Genomic DNA, 19,199 nt, shown 5'->3' with positions numbered 1-19,199 from the left:
TCCCACCTTCTGCCATGAGCTTTTTGGTCACTCTGAGGTTTTGGTGGTTCAGTCCAGTTTCCTTTGCTATATTCAGTGAGCGCAGTCCATCTGGTTGCTGAGTCTTTGATCCAAGTTCTACCAGCTTATTCTGTGAAGCACTGAGTCAAAAGGACACAAAATGTTAGCAGGGAAGGTTTGAAAAAGGAAATATTTTCTATATTTGCATTTACATTTTTAATATAGTCATGTTGTCTAGAGGCCAGATTTGGGGAATGGAAACCAGAAGCCTGGTTTCTATTTTCAGCACAGTCACTGATTGCTCTGTGTTACTGGCAAATCTTTTAATCTCTTTCCCTCTGTTTTTCCCTTTTGTAATAAAGGGATGATCAGACCTCCCCAGCTATGCCTTGTGTGGCAGCATCCTCTGATGAAACACGGCAAGGGCAAAGTATTAATAATCATTCCATATAGAAAAGCCAAGAGGTCACAGGTATTTAAGTACAGTTTAGCTATTCAGTGCTCCTTTATGCATGCACCATGCCTTGATGTTAATAGAAGTTACATATTAAAATGGAATGGAAAAGTAGGCCCTTCAGGGCACAAAAATAACCATATCCAGAGCACCACTGAATAAATACAATATAAAGATGAAATCACTCCAAATACTGAACAAATTGAAAGGCAAGGAGATATTAAAGAGGAAAGACAAAGTCATCCAGCCCTCCTCCCAGCTGGCATCTAACTGCCCTCAGCACAAAAATGTGCATGAAAAAGAGTGTCAGGTACCAAGAGGGGACACTACAAGTGATCCCATAAATCGTTAAGTGTTCCCAGTCCTCCATTTCTTTACCCCTCTGGCATCTTCCTGAGGAGATGTCAAGGAGGTGGGTAAAGGACTGAGCGCCCTAATTGCGATACAGCAAACCACATGCTCAATCTCACATGGAATTGACCCTGTAAATTATCCCATCAGTCTGTGCCTGCATCCTCCAGAGCTCCCACATTGCCACTTGCTCTTTCCTCCCACAAAACTTCCCCGGGGCTCCTTCCGCGCAGCCACCCTGCACTGCCAGGTACCAAACCCCCTTTCTGGGCTGCTCTGCAAAGCTGCTGCCTTTCGGATCCCTGCAAGCTGGTCACAGCTGGGCTACGGCTACCTGGGATCTGCCTGATCTTCTCAGCCCCCTGCTTGCTCAATGCCAACCGCTGCACCTCAGGCCAGATGTTACCCTCTCCTCACACCCCCTGTCCCCATCGCTTGTGTGAACGCTCTCTTGTATGAATGACACTGCTGTCAGGACCAGGGAATGAGCAAAGCCCTGTTCCTATCATCTAAGCCACCTTTGCTCATTTTATTTACATGAGCAGCTGCACTGGCAGATTTTGGGGAGGATTTGGGGGATCTTGGTGATGAGAAGTCTGCAGCAGAGATCTCTCCACTGGACCACGGCAGCCACAGGAGGGTGTGTCTTTAAAACCTTGAGCATCTTCCTGTGTATTTCTTCAGTCCAGTTATTAAAATAATTTCAAAAAAATCAGTGTTGCATGATGTTGTGCAACAGTCAAGCTGCTTGTTCTTTGCACAGCCTCTCAGATCATGCTGATATAACGTGCATGTGCTTTTGGGGCAGAGACCAGCGTTTATTTTAAGAGGTGTTTTAGGATCAAGACAGTCACCACTAGCTCATCACATCTACTACTCAGGATTATTGGACCACAAGTGACCTTTCAGAATCTTAAGGCTTGGATTACAAAGGGCTTTATATACTAAGCCTAATGACTTGAATTATAGCCTTAGCGTCCTGACAATCAGAACAGGACTATAAGCATTTTACTTTCTTCTATCCACAAAACAGCTTGGGCCAGATTTTGAATCCATTTCAAGGGCATGTCAAGCAACTGCCCACCATAATGATCTAGCTGAATTGCAAGAAAGATAAGATGACCTAGGTAAAGGTCAAGTCTGAGAGAAATGGCAGGATTTTCTAGATAAACCAGCTGAGACATTTGTTTTCCTTCCTCTGAGACAATTATTTTATCATTTCCAAGTATTAAAAAATAATTCTGAAATGCTATGGCACATTTTAATCCATGGGGCTGCAGTAGCAGGACACAGTATTTTGTCATTTTCAAATCTCTGCAGCAAATAGTTTCGTGGGAGTGATAATTATCGTCCTGTAACTGGCTGAACTGGAAATACCTTTCAGCTCTCGAAAAAAAAATACAAGTATCAGCAACTTATATGGCAGCTGATATCAAGGCATGCATGCTGTAGTTGCCATTTTCAATGTTCAACATCACAGTGAAATCAGGTTCCTGCCTAAAATGTCTGAAGCTTGTGCTCTCCATTACCTGCGTTCAGTTGCCCTTTGCCAGGACTGATGCTGGAGTCCACAGAGCATCCTCCAAAGCGTTCCTGCAGACAATTCAGAACACCAGTGGCTTGCAGCTGTATAGCAGGTCAAAAGTTTAATTTGACCATTAAAGCAATTTTATGAGGTATACAAGACCCACAGCCACAGCAATGATGCAAATAAAGGCTGATTGATACGTTCCGCTGGCTGAAACGCTGTTCTGTTAACAAGGAAGGGGAACATCGGCACCAGTAGAGCACAAAGCGTGCAAGACGTGCTGTTTGCAGAAGGACCACATTTGTCACATTCCCTTCGTTCTTCTCTTGGAGTAGCAACCATCTGTAACACTCGTGTAGGGAACAGCATAAACCAAGACTCACCTGCCATGCTTTCATCTTCTACTGGGACCCCCTCCAAAAAAGAAACCAAACAAAAATGAACTGAGACACTCTGTCTGCTCTGCGTTAACAGGGTAATTCAACAATTCATTAAACAATGTCAAAGATGTACTCTTGATCTCTCTGCGGTCACTTTTTTTCCCTCCCTTTGTCCAAAGACAGCTGAAATAATAAAAAAGGGATTTAGAAAACAAAGGGGGAACCCTGAGTCTTTTTAGAGAGCCAGTGAATGTTTTCTAGGACTGAACCAATCTCTGGAAATAATTGTCAAGTTCACTGTAGTTTTCTTTCCACATACTGTGTTCTACAGTTGGCAGTCTTGGCTGTTCAAAATAAAAGCAATACGACACAAAAAAGCACAGAGAGCTATTTCATGCTATGTTGCTGCACAGGTGATAATTTTTGAATGAGTTTTATTTAAATATCACAGGCTCTGAATCCAGATAGCTATACTGCCTATTTTGAAATTTCCTAACTTTGATGAGCTGTTTTCCTCCTCATCTTCTTTGCTAATTCAGTCAGTTGAACTTTTCCATTTATCAGTTAAAGTGAGTTATAATCTGCTCAGGAGCTTGTACAGGAAGGCAAGAAGGATGCTAGTGCAATATTCATAATGCAACTGTCTGCTCACTGCCGAATTTCCATCTCTGAGATTAAACAGCATATTAAAAGTATTGGAAATTAAAATAATCTACAGGGTTTTCTTTTTGATAACAAAAATATCTGACAATAGACTGAGTTCCAACTGAGGTGTGTGCCCTATACAAAGTGTACAAGGAGATCATCATTTCAAAGAGCAGCATTTCACCGTGACTGTACCTTCACTGTGTTTATCCTCCAAACCGCTGTAGCCAACCGTACAAGGGGTGGAGTGGTCTCTTAGTAATTAGTCCAATAAATGTTCATTTATATGAATAGACAGCCTAGGGAACAATCCCCCTGAAGGTGATACTGTCGGGAAACCTGAATCAAGAAGCAAGGGGAGGTAAATGCATGGACTGAATGCTGGAAAGCATCGACACGTTTCACTACCCAAATAAGAGGCAGATGCTCACAAGTGTTATCAGGGCACTGATGACCTTTTGTTTGAAGATTTCTTTTTAGTCATCTAAGGCAGTTTTAAAAGTGTTTAATCTCTGCCATCTGCCCCAATTTCTACAAGTCACATGCAGCCTGGGATGAGGCTCACACTGGCATCATCCCTTTCAAACAAAAGCACACTACACATCCAGATGTAAGGTCTGAATTTTCTTGATGGGACATCTCCCCAGAGAAGAGCTGATGGAGATGGAAATCCAGAGCCATCTTGAAGGAATTTGGGGTGAATTTTAAGGATAATTCCGTTCTTATGACTGATATATGGAGACCTTTAAATCCCCGATGCCTTCTGGTATCCTAGCTGAAGTGGCAAGCACCAGAAAGCACTTTTTCACAAAAAGATGGATAGTGGTAGCAGATCGTTGGGTGCATGGAGATGGTGTGGGTAGAGCTGAGGACCTAGAAATGAAGTGTGAGGACCATCTGCTGATGAATGCTCCTTCTTACAACAGACACTGGAAGCTTCCAAAAAATTTTGATGAGGGTTACCAAGTAATAGCTGTACTGACCTGAAAGGCATTGTAGTCCACAAAGAGATGACGGGTACAGGCAGAGTTGTGCAGTCGAACTGGAAGTAAGTGTTACCTTTGACAGTCCTCAACTGTTGCCACTGCAACAGGAAAATTTGGCCTGGACAAAGGCTGCAGATTCATCACAGACAGCATCTCACATTGAGCATGATCAGAAGGAGGAGAAGGTAGTAGGACTCAAATGAAAACTTGAGCATTACTACAACTTCAGATTAATCTTTAACTGAAACCAAAGCAGGTGTTTCCTTCATGGGACTGGAAGTGACCTGCAGGCAGGCAAGGTGGGGTGAAAACAGACTGCAGTTCTGGGGTGAGTTTCAAGCTCATCCACAGTAACTTCAACAGCTTCTCTATTATCTATTTTATCGCAATAAGCAGCAGAACGTGGCGGATGGACTGCAGTCCTCCAGAGGTTTACAGGCTGCTTTGAATACGCGGATTCCCTGTGTTCATGTTATAGTAACACAATCATCACAGAAAGGGACTAAAAGTCCTTCCCGGGGCTGAGATGTCACCAGTGCAGTGAACTGGTTTGACGCTGCTGCTGAGCACGCTTAGACACTGGAATTTCACCCAGATTTCACCTATTTTAATGCCAGCAGTTTGTACACGGGGCCCTGTTTACAATCAACCCTGGTATTTTCAGCTGGTTTGGCCCTATGCACTAACCCCAAGTAAGAGTTCAGAGAAGCTCTGTACTTATTCTTTCCTGAGTGTCATAGTGTCCCATTAAACAAGGACGAAAGATTTCCTTATGTAATAGGGATACTATTTGTTATTTTTAACCTTATAGCAGCCAGGATTTGCGCCAGGTGGCATTTTGCCTTAACCAGGCAACTTCAGGAGGTTACATTCCCAACTGTCATCCTTGCCCTCTGGTATGTTTGATGCCCATACATGGTTTCTTGGCTGTCTGCCATCGTGTCTATCTGCTAGCATATATTTGTGACAGCTCACGGAAATACCAGTCTTATTTAACAAGGTAAATCAGGGTGCTGGTCAGTCATTTCCAGGATCCTGCAAGAGCTTCTGCTTCTAATAAAGGCTACTATCTTTGTGAAGTCCATAAAGTCTATTTACACGTATCTATGCTACCAGAGAAACACTATCACTGTAGCTTAAGCTTTCAATATGTCAAAATAGCTTTAAAACAGTTTGTTTAGTCAAATTAAGCTCACAGAACGTAGACAAATAAAATGGTTGCAACTCTCAGCAGCCCAAGACTGAAAACGAGCAGCAAGGCCGAGGAAGGCATTAAGCTGTGGGCTGAGCATCCTGAGCAGCTGCGATCCTGCAGCCTCCTGTCTCAAAGTGCTCCACGGACAAACCCTGCTGCCCACTTGGCAAATTCCATAAGCAGCATCACTGTACCAGAGTCGGGCAATTTCATGGAGCTTAAGAAAGCCTGGCTGATACAAAGGATGTTGCCAAAGCCTGCTGTACCTCCAGCCCAGTACAGGGAAACACAGTGTCAACATCCTTCTTTGGGTCCAAAGGAGCTCAACAGCAAACGGTGATTTTCACAGTGCTGTAGCTAGGTCTAGCTATTTATAAGCAAATGAGGGTGACAGATCCTGTGTCCCATGGCTTATAGTTTTATAAAATACACGTGGGACCATGAGGAGAATAGATGTAAGTTGTCACAGCAAAATGCTACATGGTATTTCAATTAGCAGCAAACCTTCTTCAAAAAATCTGAATAATTAAGCTAATAGGAAATGTAATTCCACCTTCCTATGAATAGCAGGGTAACTGGTAATCTTTAACTATGTGCTCATATAATTTAGGGGTTTTTGCTTGTTTGCTTCTAACACAATCCCCTTTCATTCAGTCTCCAGGCTGGAGGCACAGAGAGGTAGAATTTTAATTCTTCTGGCCATTTATATACATGTGGCATTTCTTGACCTTTAAGGATTTGATTTTGAAACCTATTTAGCTTTTTTGTGTAGGTGTTTTTGTGGGTTTTGTAGGGGAATGCCAAAAATTTTCTGCAGGGTGGGGGGGTGGGGTGGGGTGGGAGGAAATCAATAAAAGTAACTGTATGACTGTTCTTGTTTTTAACCAAAGGGCCCTCCCTCTGTGTCTGTAACACCAGTCAAACTTTCTTAGCAGCACAAGCTTCTTATTCAGCTTTGTTTCGACAAAGAAAGATAAACCACTGTTTTGCTTTACCCTTCCCCCATCATTTGCTCATTAGTTTTATTTAGTTTGGTATTGACTGCTCCTTGTAGGGGAAAAAAAACATATTTTAAAAAAATAATTATTTTTGGTCATATTAAGTTGTTGACTACATATGTTCTTATGAAGAATTGAAAATAGAATGTAATTATAAATTACTGCTAAAATGAGCTTGTCCTGCAAAGGCAAGGTCATTTAATTGTGTCCTTGTATGACTGGAATCACTGTAAACAACTAATATTCCTACTTGCAGGGACAGAAATAACTAGCTCATTCAGCTGTACAGAAAGGAAGACATAAAAGGAAACCAAAGGCTAAACCAGAGTAAGTCACTGGAAAGTTTTATGTCAACAAAACTGGATTTAAATTAAGTAACATCAATTCAGTATTTTGACTGTAAATGAATCAGAACATTAAAACATGTTTTAAAGGGAACATTTGTGATGAAACATCTATGACTAGTTCCTATACTAAATGAATAGGAAAGTTCCTACTTACTTCTTAGTGCAGGATCAAATCCACACAGCAAAGTTATTTCTTCTAGCTTTAGTACGGATTTGTAGACCCAAATTTTGAAAATGAGAATAGCAGCAGAACTGCAAGGAAAACACTCAATAAATGATTTATCAGTTATATACAACGGAAAATACAGCACTGATGACATAATCATACTACATATGCGTGAAGGAGTAAAATTAAAATTACACAAACAATTTCCATTCTTATGCTTTCTAATTTTCTGAGTGCTTGACTTTGCAACTTAAATCTTTTTTATGTTTGTTTTTTTCTGACACTGATTTGCAGAAATTGAGTAGATTTTAACGTTTGTTACTTTGCCTTACTCAGTGGCAAAAGTTTATTAAAATATATATAAAAAAACCAAGCTCAAACCAAAGAATTGCATTTGTAAGCTATTTGAAATGATGGGAGACGAGTCAAGAGTCGCCTTGCTTTAAAATCATCAGAAACACAGCAGAGCTATTCTCCAGTGAGAGGAAATAAGGAAATAAATTACACATTCAACAACTATGACACACCCTTTCCAAATAAGAACAGAGAATTCATTTACCCAGTACTTTCACGATGGTGATAGCAAACTAAAATTGTGAGCAGACAGTGGAGAACCAAGAAGATACACAATCCATAGCAAGGATCAGCCAAATTAAAGGGAACTTTTTACATTGTCAATTTTTGAGTAATTAGTACTTCCATTAGAGGCACAGTTCCAGCTTTAAGCAATTCTAAGTAATAAATGTCCCTTTATTTTGCCCAGAAGTCCTGACTTCAGGATTCTCTTAGGATACGAATTCTTCTAGCCAGAGCTACACAATACAGATTAACTCAACTAGAAGACAATTAGAGTAGGCAGATGAAGATGTAATTCGTCAGTCTGTACACACTATTACTTCTAGCCTTGGATGCAATTTTTATTAACACAGTAGACTGATCTAAACAGAGGCAGAGACGTGATTTTGTCCCATCTGTATCCACAGATTACCTAAGCAACAAGCAATGTTGAGATTTGAAAATTCTGTGTGACCAAATGACAAAACAAAGTGAATGAAGTGCCAGATTGTATCTTCCTGTACAGCTTTGACCAGCTACAGGAATTCAGTAACTGATTATACAGCTAACAATTTAAAATACATAATTTAAAAATCTTGCTATACTTATTCATCACGCAGTGTAAATCCCTAAATTAAAATGCCAAGCTGAGCAGGAAGAAGAAGCTGGCCTGGTGGCTAGCATATGGAAAAGAAGAATTTGACTGCCAGAGAGGTAGCTGCATTTGCACACTGTGTTGGGTAAGCTGTCTGGGAACTCACACTTTAACATGGGCCTAGCAATACATGTCTCCCAAAAATGTGTTTGCTTTTGCATTTCATGGGTGTTTTGAAGATGACTTGTTTGCCAACCAGTTGAAGATTCTTCAAGAAAAGGGGCAAAGTGAAAAAGGAAAATGCAATTAAGAGTCCCTTCCTATTTGCACTACAAAATCAAGTATGAGACAACACTAAAATATTTCATATTGAGCTTTGAAACCCAGGACATATACAGTAACAATACAAAGCAGAAGTTTTACAAGCCTTTTACCCAATTTCAAGACACCACTGACCATTGAACAGTACCATACACCAAGCAGCACATGGCAGAAAACATCATACTTTGCTTTCTCTAACGAACACAACCATAGCAACAATTACCTTAGTTTTAAGCTTCTGAATTTTCCATAACTGCAAGAAGCAGAGGCCAAAGACCATGTCCTTCACCCAGTAATCAGTAGCACTGAAGGGAAAGTTGGAACTGCAGCTGAAGAAGAGGAGCATAGACCAGGACCTCACTCGCAGAGGTCTATTCCTGCACTGGTGACAGCCTCTGTTTTTTTCCAAATGTTATGTTCACATGGACTCCAGATTGGCAGGCCTTATGTGCTTTTAATATTAACTGATATAAAAAGAATTATGACATTCTTGATCTACAAAGTCTCTCTTCTCACAGATTTGTCAACATTTGCACATGATCAGAACCAAGGTCTAAGAAAGGCAAATCTCGCCAAATCTGTCAAAATCATAAAAAGTTCACATCTTTTTGCCTGGACCTTACCTTTACAATCTTTTTTACAAGCCTCTTCCAAAATACAGTTGCGATGTGCTTGTGCTTTTAAGCTACAAGGTATATTAAGTGCACAATGAGGACCCACATTTTTGTGTGATAAACCAAAAGTGGCGACCTTCAAATATCTTAAGAGAGAATACAAATTCTTCTCTGACACCCAAAACATAATCATAATGTTGCAAAAAGACACTTTGAAAGCTTCATCCCTGAGAAATCCCTATTTTTTCTCATGAAAAGGAAAAGTATCAGCTTCTGCTTGAAGTGACAGTAGTTCTTCCCAGCTGCATATTCTCAGACATAAAATATAAGACTCAATGATCTTTTACAAGTTCACTATATGTCAGTATCACTTCTTTTTATTACAGATCCTTTTCCCCAACTTTTACACTGGAAGATCAGTCTCTTACAGCTTTGGGCCTCAGAAAGGCTTTGATACTGCATGAATCCTCTGCAGCCCCCATCCAACTGTCACCCGGTGGTACAGGAGCAGGACCTCAGCAGCTCAACAGAGAGGCTGGCCACTGCTGAATGCTGCTCACTGTTGCGTTAAACTCCAACACAGTTATTGTGTTAGAGCAGGGCATGCTGGTCTCTAGCATTTTTGGCTGAAAATCTCATCTTCAAGATGTCGGAAAGCGTAAGTTATTTGTTACTAGTAATAGATTTCATCTTTTAAAGATTTGTAGTAATCCATGACTGTGAAGGCTGTCAAATCCACTCAAATGCTTCTTATTGAAAAATTAGGCCTGCATATCCATAGATCCTCTCCTTCACCCATCCAAATTAAGGCCGTAATTCCCAAAGACAGCCACTTTTCTCAAACACTACACATTTCATATAGTTGTTATTAATAAAGTATGAACAATGTTTGCAGAAACATTAAAGATTCAGGTCAAGAACGCTGTCTGAATACAAGTGTTCTTAAATAAGGCAATCATCCAACTTTTGAGTAATTAATGTCCTTGGTTTTTTACTTGAAAGCCTCATTTTCAGCACATTCATTGGAGACAAATGTCCCACGTCAAAGCGAACGAACACAAATTAACTCTTTTGGGCGACAATTACAAGAGATAGATGAAAATGCAATATTGGCAGGTTAGATACAAAATGTTACAGCACAGCACTTCTCATCGTAGGGTAAGTTTAGGTACAGTCAGATGATTACACAACATATAGTCAAAGGATTTGATCTGTTTCCATCTGTGCATTATCTGAGTATCTAAACAATCGCCATAATGCATTTGAGAACTTTAAATATAAAAGGAAAACTAACACGGCTGATAGTATCTCCAGATTACCGTGTGAAGTACTAATAAGCAACTGCGTTATACAACCCGTGTTCAACAGACTGAAAATGATCTTTCCCAAATCCAAATGACATACTTCTAAAGCTGAAAGTGATAGATTACAGCTGGCTGAGCAAGCACTATACTGTATGCTCATTTTAAAAGCTGCCATTTTAAAGGACCCTCCAGGCATTTTGTTGGTTCTTTTGCTCTTCTTATTAAGAACTGCAAAGCTCCTCTTATTTAACAGTAATTACAGAGGGAGGTGGAGGAAAACTAACAAGAAAGAGAGGTTTATTTTTCTGAAGATATGCAGTAAGATTACCTTTAACAGCATGTCTATGGACCAAATACATTATTTTTATTTCATCACCTCAAAACATGGTAAATATTTGCAATTGGAAAAAATGAGTACAAAATCTGAAAATTTAGTATTAGGATTCTTATTAGAAAATGTCTTTACAACTAATTTATAGTCTCTGTATATGACATCCTCTCCTTTTCTCCACCAGACGACCATCAAGACACAAAAATACTCTCAGGACAGCAGTTGTAGAACTTGTCGTATGCGCTCGCACTTCTCCAACAAGTTTGGGTCTTCTGCCTCGGAACCATCAAATTCCTTCATAAAAGCTTCAGCTTTCTGCACAGTTATGTCTCGTGCACCACCTTGAAGCCCTTGCAGATAATCCAGTAAAATAGTGAAATACTTATCTGGAACCTTTAATGGAAAAAACAAGGAAGAAAAAAACCTGCTTTATTTTCTTCTCTCTCAATACTCATTCACAATCATGTCAAACCATCACCTGAAAGATAATTAAGAGAACTGCATGGGCTTTTGTATTTGCCAATGCCCACCTCTGAGTGGAAGTGTTTCTTGCCAAGGTTCAAGCTGCCGGCAGGGATGGACTGTGGTGAGAAGACTGTCATGTGCTCAGATGGGCAAAACATCTGAGAGGAAATTCTAAGCAGATGTGGAAATGCTGATCAGCAAATGCAAACACTCCCTGACAGTGAGCTCAAGGCTGTGAGGGTTGTTGGAAGAAAAAAAAAAACCCACTAGCCAAATCCTAATTTTGGAAATATGTATGCAAACCTTACTAAATTCAGTGAGAATTGCATACATATGTCTGAGGAAAGAATTTTGCTGGAATTACCCTCGCCCCTACCCAAAATTATTTGTTTGCTAAGATGAGATACCACCCACTATCAAGCACTTCGACAGAATGCTTATACAAAGGAATAGAATTTAACTTGAAAAACAAATTGAATTCAGACATATGGAAATAATTTTTAAGTCATGCTGACTAAAACTGATAGGCTCTACTAACATGTCTGACATTAAAAGGCATTCAGTCATCTACAGTTGCATTACCCCCATTTCACTCCCTTTCTAATTAACTAGCCATAGGTTAAATTTTAGCTTATCTAGTACAACATACACTTTAAATGACCATTACATTAAATAATCTTGGCAATGACCTAGCAACGACTTTTGAATGATTTATTCACTATTTCAAACCAATGTATTTTCAAACGTATTAGGTGAACAGATCTACGCTGCAGCGTATCTTAACTTCAGGTTGTATATCTGTGGAACAGGTTTCAGCCAATAAGAGAATATTTTTGCTGTGAATCAGGAGATGTTAAAATGACCTAATCCTGCAAATATTTTTCTCCATGTTTAACTTTACACATATAACTTTAAAAGGCATACTTGACATGAGTCAAGTTAAACACATACGTAAGTATTTAAAGGATTGGAGACTAATTATTCAAGGGCTGTTTCAATTCTGCAAAGTATCAACATTTCAGAGGAGACAGAGCTTCAACAGATACTTAATTTACAACCCATCGACATTTGGCAGCATAACTTTGATCACTAAAACTTCTATCACTCCAAAAGAAGAGGAAGAAAGAATATTCCACCACTTGCCTTCATCAATCAGGGATATTACAAAGCAATAAATCAAAACTAAAGTCTGCATTCAGCCTCATAACTTATACACTATGGAAAACCTTCTAATTCTTCACACAAACACTCTTGCGTTAAAGAAACAAAAAGACAAAAAATACCAAAAAAAATTAATTTTACAGTGACTAACACTGAAATGGATGATTGTTGCTATAATATATGAATTAAACACATTTAAACATAATGAAAAGTGTCTATATTTTTGAAACCTTTTCATTCACAATAAACTGGTACTAAGACAAAAACATTCAGACACAAACAATTCAGCATGATAGTGCTCCTTTAATGCAGATGCTTCAGTACGTGGTTTTTAAAGCTCAGCAACATTTCTATGTTTCAAACTTTAGCCAAATTATCTACATAATTTACACCTCTTGTCCTCAGACCTCATGGTATAGCATACCTCACTCTGTGGAATTACAGTTATTATTATATCATTTAAGCAAAGTGCTTGAAGGGGCAATTAAAAGCCTACCCTAAACTTAGAAATATTAAGTGTGCAGACAGACATGTGGCTGTGTGAAGCCTAGAAAACATTTAGCATTTGGCCCTAAGGATAAGTGCTCGATTGTTCAAAATTCTGATTTTTTCTTTTACACAGCCATTAGGTCTATTCCAGCTAGAGTACCATGCAGGCAAGACAATATTATATTTCCTATGTACATTACACATACGATAGAGCCATACCAAGGACTGCAACACAGAAAGTGCCAGCAAAAAGTTAATGAAATCCAAATTTTAATTCTTCAAATACAGTAGTACAAGAGCTGAAATTTCAGGGACTCTTGGCAAGGTTTTACAAGAAGGAACACAATCCTTCTTCTAAGATCAGCTTTCGGGCTGGCTTGAAACTGGATATCAAGATCTCCCACCATGTTTCTGGCAAGTGGAAGAGATACCTATGGGATTTTATTATTATTCTTTTGTTAAACTGCTTTAACCCTTTTCTTGTTTCTTTTTCTCTCTCACACACACTAACCTGGCCTCTGTTCTAACGAGCTAATATGCACTGGAGCTAATATGGAAATATCCCAAAGTGAAATAATTACCATCATCAGGAAAAGGGGGAAACACTACAAAACAGTAGCAGGAAAAGAACATTTACCACTTTTAAATTATACTGTGTAACTCAAGAGCTTTTAGACTTTTTAGACTTGCAGATGCCGACGTATTTTGCAAAGCAAATACAGATATCTGCACAGAGAACTTCAGCTTACTGCCGGCAAGCTTCCTTTGCTGTTACCTTCTGAGGAGGCTTCAGAAACCCTTCCAGGGTCTTGCAGTCCAAAAACTGAAAACAACTATATAGTTCCTTCCTAAAAATGCTGTGCCAGATGACAAAGATCAACAAATGATCCAGTGTTTATTTTACACTGGATCCTGAAGAAGTATATACACTGTAGGTATACAGCCTTGGCTTGGAAGCTGTCAGCCAACCACCAGATGGATTTTTAAAAGGACTTTAAAAAACCCTCATGTTGCATAGGACTTTAAAACCTCAACTTTTTTCTTACAGAAAGAGGCCTATCAGTACAGGAAACTCCATTCACTCCTTTGTGTGGCTTTTCAGTAAGCATCCAAGTGACACCATGAGATCAAAGATGAGACTTAGGAAGGAAAGAAACTCATGTCTCCTTTTGTATTTTAGTCATGCTTGGATATCCAACAGATTTTATTCTGTAATGGACAGGAAGTTGAATTTGGGTATTAAAAATATTCAAAAGAAGCTGGTCTGCCCTCCCAACAGTCCTGATGAAGAAAGAGGCTTCATATGCTTAATTACAAGCACTTGAACAGTTCCACTAACTACTGAATCTGGATGCAGATGTTAATCATTATCTAAAGCTCATATTCAATGCATCTCTGATTATTAAACTACAAAATATTTGAATTTAAATAAACCATAGCACTTTAATCAGATTTTTTAGAAAACAGAAAGGAAGTTTCATTTCAGTGTTGAGAAATAAGGAGTTAAGCTGTGTTTTGCTGCATAACACAAATGCTACCTACAGTTAATTATTTTCCAGTATATTTCAACACAAAACCCAAAGTAAACAGGTAAAAAAGTAGAAACATCATTCTGCTTGTAAAACAATTTCTAGGTAGCATACATTGATTTTGAAAGGTTAATAAAGACTTTTAAAGGAGAAACTTAAAAATAGAAGACCGTGCAAACAACCTAGACACCTACAATCAAATTTGTATTCTGCAACTAATCTTTTTAAAGTATTACACTGTGTGAACATTTTTGCCTTCATGATACTCTGCTTTTAATTATCTGGTTCTCTAAAAGTATTTTTAATCATAAAGGTAACACCCTATGTCAGGTGATAGGCTTAAGAGCTGCTGGGTATTTGGGCCAGGAAGACTGGTATACTTAAATATTTAAGTGTACACAAAAAATCTGCAAAAACTAACTAAATCAATCAATAAGTAAGGCACCGTGCAAATGGCTAGATGTTTGTTCTATTACACAACAAAATGAATGACCTGAAACCCCCACTCAATACCACAATGGTCAGACACTTATTGGAAATTCAATCTATGTTGTTTTTTAAATTATGAAATGAATGAATTTCAGTAATGATGAAAGCCTAGCTTCTGGTTATACTTTAAGCTTTTTACAATCAACATCAGGTTTCACTTATATTTTAATGAGAAAGCTATTTTAACATCTTGGCAATAGGGCTGTACATCTTATATGGAGCCAGAGATATCTGAAGCAATATGAGAACTGTGGTTTACAGTATTGGGTTCCACATTCAGAAATTCAAATTAAGGATATGACTTAAATTCTCAGTTAGCTCCACATTTATATAAAACATGAATCTGCTCTATTTCTGCTTGACAAGTATAAGGTATAAAAATCTGGCATTACAGGAGAATGATCACCAACAAAATAAAAAGATTGATTACAAGCAATTAAAATGATTCAGCCTTTTGTTTAAAAAGAAATTGATTTATGAATTATTAAAAAATTATTACAAAAGTGCATGACTAGTACTAGCAACTTTTGATTAATAAAAAATAGATACAACTAACATATAAAACTTTGTATCATATTTGTTCTGAGAAAAAGTAGCTTTAATACAAACCTTCTCTTTATCATACATGTGCAAGAGAAGCCAGGTTTGTCTTGTCTTTTGAAACTTCCATTCTCCTCGGTTTTCAGACCAGCTGTAGTGAATTTAAAAAAAAAATGCTTAAGCTAAATACTGTGTGATCAAAACATTCATTATTCAGAAAATATTTCCTACAAATGACTCCAAGTGACTTTGTATGCGTGACATGGAGTTTCATCACATTGTGTAAAACAGACACTAGCACATATTTTGTATGAATGGCAAAAAAGAACACAAGGGATGGCTACCTGGCTTCCATGCAAAAAAGTAAAAGATTAAGAAGACATTATGGCCAAAAATGTTAAAAATTTTCACCAGAAAGCACTGATTCCTTCAAGTTAAAAACCAAATCTCACTCTTCTAGCTTTGAGCAGTCCTTTATGAGAGGTCATTGCCCGCATTTGACCCACAACAACAGAGCACCCCAGATCCTTACCCCAGCTGCAGGGCTACCTGAGTATTTGGGGAGGTGGAGTGGATGAGGAATCAAGTTTGGGTTTCAGAAAGTTTCACAATAAACTGAAGTTCATATGAAATTAAGCAGCCTCTAAAGGACTGGAAGGAGAGACTCGTGCTATAATGGTCACCTCAACAATGGCTGAAGCCCATCACAGATGACTGTTCTAGAGCAGAGAAAATCAATTTTTCAGAGCATATGTTTTAAAGTTTGGATTTGTCTAAAGGTATGACTTAAATATTGACATTTACAGGATAGAAAAATGCTTTTTATGTCTCGCTCTCCCCAGGAATTCTGATTCCAATACTTAGCTCAAAACTCCAGGCTGCTTCAATACTGTTAAAAGTGAGCAGGTAAAACAAATTATTAACATCTGCAAATGTTCTTTGACTGTTTAGCAAACACATTTTAAATATGCAAAACTTTAGCTGGGCTAAAATGGCACATTTATGTACATCTTGAACATGATTTTAAAGCTGGTATATTCTGGTTTAGATGAAGAAAGTGACAGTTATTTCTATAAACAAGTGAGCAAACTAGCAAATCTCACTATAAAATTAAGACTGCTTTTTAAAAGTATGTGCTTGAAAATTAACATATTTAACATGTACAAAATTTGTCAGTACACTGAAATATCATTTAAAGATCCAGAAGAAAATATATGTGGAGAAAAAATAGAAAATTTTACACTTATTTGATTTTTCTCTAAAGAAAAACAAGTCTCCAGAGGGTAGCATGCAAGATGTCTTTAATGTTCCAGCTTGTTTTACACAGCAACAGAGAGCACAGAAATCAATTGAAAAGCCAGCTGGGTATGAGAATTAGTATTGTTTAAACACTGTCAAGTCTAATAAAGCAAAAGAGTCCTCATATTTGGTGAATGCTGCACCAGCAAATACATTGTTCAGTCAATTCAGTGAAACAGAAAAAAACAAGACCACAAATTTGTACAAAAGGGTTCCATGGAAATCTCTGCAGAAAACCCAAAAGAAAAAAATTATTGCCTTGACTTTCAAATCCAGGATAAAGAAAAAGCAGCAACAACTCATTAGGGTCATCACTAGCTAAACTCAATAAAAATGTCTGTAACCAAAATAAAAGGTAAAAATCGGACAAATACCAGTAAACCAGGAAGGACAGACAAAACACTAATAACCACAATACATCATATTTTACATGCTCAAATTAAATCCACATATGAACTAATTTAGAGGTCTCTTTGGGGACATTGTCAAGAAAGAGGCAAAAGTTTGCAAAACAAATATTGTGCAAAAGCAGAAGCCCAAAAGCTGACTGCCAAAAGTTACAGAACCAAATAAAAAAATGTTATTATGGGGAAACCATCCTTCTCCCATCACCACCAACATAGAAACCAAAGTACTTGAAAAATAAAGATCATTCAACCCTTGGCGTTACTTCCATTCACAGCAAGGTACCCAAAAGGACAACAGCGCCTGTCAAAATTACACCACCTCTAATGTGAGGAGACAACAGAAAGAAGTAAAAAGAGCTCTTCTTGTGGGTGCAGTTTGTGGCACAAGCTACTTGCTCATTTGTACCCAACTTCTCTGTTTGCCAGGCAAGTGCAGTAGCTCCTAACTGAGAAATTGGAACTTCTGCATGAAGTGACTTAACTTCTAGAAGTCGTTCAAAAAAACCCCCAAAACCTATAATGATGGTGCTTGCTGTTAGAAGAAACGCATTCTTTAACGAGGTTCATCCTTCTGGACACTTACATGGAAGTTATAAAAAATGCTGTCTATTTGCACAGCACAAAGAAGGAGGTAAGTTTAAAATTCCTTTTTACGTTAAATAAACCTGGAAACAGTTTACATTATAATCTTTGCAAGGTGACAAGAACAAGCTGAATGACAGATCTGTGACTGCATCCTGTGAAAACAGTCCCTCTTCTAATGAAAACCTTTAACACATGTTTTTATTTCTTTAAACCATACTATGTATTTATACATTTGTGATTATATTCATTGGTTAGACACACCACATAGTACTCTGAATATTTTATTCTCTGCTAATTTTATGTTTCTATCACGCTATCACCTGAGTACTGTTCGGCATTAACTTGAAAAATACAGCCTGATTTCACTAATCTCCTATAAAGCCATAGGATGTTAAAATATCTTTACTACCTAGTTTATAAACAACTGAGACCAACAAATGAGTGCACTATAAGGTTAATTGCTCTTATTAGCCTATTACCAAAACCATATGCTCTCTTCTACATGTTAAGACAAGCCATTATACTCCTGCGTCTAAGATCCCACATTGACTTTCACTCTAGTGAATTCACTTGTAGAAACAAACAAAAGTTTCAGCTAGTCTTCCTGAAAGGTCTCGCTCTATATACACCATAATAATTCATATAAACAACAAATACCTTATCATAATCAACTGCAGAAGGTACGTTTGTGCACATTATAGCACCGGAGCCTCACCAAACATGTTTCTTGGCTTGCACTCTGTCCTATTAGAATCAAATGCTAAATGAGTATGGTAAAAAAAGTAGCATGTTCCTTAATAAACTATGGGTGTACTCATATTTTCAGAAAATGCTCCCAAGTTTTTAACTGGTACTCTATCCACACTCACATCAATTCCTGTTTCTCTCCCTTTGGCAAAATGGTCCTTCTCCTGACCTTAATTCCTATCCAGCTGTGGGCAAAACACTCATGATAATGGATGCACAGTCTTTAAGACAGATAACGTGGCAGTTGCTCCCTGTAACTGGACCCCCCAACAGTTATTAAAATAAAAGTTTTCCACTGATTCCTGTGACTATGACAGCTTTTTTTCCTACTCCTATGACAGCTTTAAAACCTATGGAAAGTATCACTCCGTGACAAAGCAAGAGGGGTATCTCCTTTTATCAGAATGACATGGTTAGTACAGTTTTAGAAATGCCCAACTTTTAAACTACAAAAGTTAAAGCTTTGTAACACAAGAGAGGTCTCATTTTGCTGTTTATATGCAGATAAGCTTCCTTGACATACTACAGCAGTAGAAAAGGCTTTCCATTTGAATGATTAAATATACAGAGTAAGACCAACTACATTATAGTTTAAAAAAACCTTTTATAGACAATCACAACCTCTTTCACAGTTTGAATTAATTTGGTAGCCTTTAGAAGTATCTATGTCCAAATCTAATATAAACTATGGAATTGGATGAAAAATATACATGCATAA

The 19,199-nt window shown here is 38.0% G+C and overlaps 1 protein-coding gene and 1 long non-coding RNA gene across 12 annotated transcripts in view; both read right to left on the bottom strand.

Moving 5' to 3' along the window:
- Positions 1 to 92: 92 nt before the first annotated feature.
- Positions 93 to 4,433, bottom strand: LOC141950716 (uncharacterized). The gene is made up of 3 exons (XR_012631140.1): positions 4,342 to 4,433; positions 2,335 to 2,398; positions 93 to 140 (listed from the first exon to the last, which is right to left on the bottom strand). It is a non-coding gene; the product is annotated as an uncharacterized LOC141950716 (long non-coding RNA).
- Positions 4,434 to 10,099: 5,666 nt separating this feature from the next.
- Positions 10,100 to 19,199, bottom strand: part of CHLSN (cholesin) — a 134,797-nt gene continuing 125,697 nt past the window's right edge. For all 11 annotated transcript variants that reach the window (XM_074885921.1, XM_074885923.1, XM_074885922.1 and 8 more), the window contains 2 exons: positions 15,513 to 15,594; positions 10,100 to 11,163 (listed from right to left, as the gene is read on the bottom strand). In XM_074885921.1, coding sequence (XP_074742022.1) covers positions 10,981 to 11,163; positions 15,513 to 15,594 — 265 coding nt within the window. In that variant the 3' untranslated portion in view covers positions 10,100 to 10,980. The remainder of the gene's footprint in view (positions 11,164 to 15,512; positions 15,595 to 19,199) is intronic.

Source organism: Strix uralensis, chromosome 16 (genome assembly GCF_047716275.1).
Source record: "Strix uralensis isolate ZFMK-TIS-50842 chromosome 16, bStrUra1, whole genome shotgun sequence".
Classification (NCBI taxonomy): Eukaryota; Metazoa; Chordata; class Aves; order Strigiformes; family Strigidae; genus Strix; species Strix uralensis.
The sequence above is the reverse complement of the archived record's forward strand: the minus strand, read 5'-3'. Positions and strand labels throughout refer to the sequence as shown.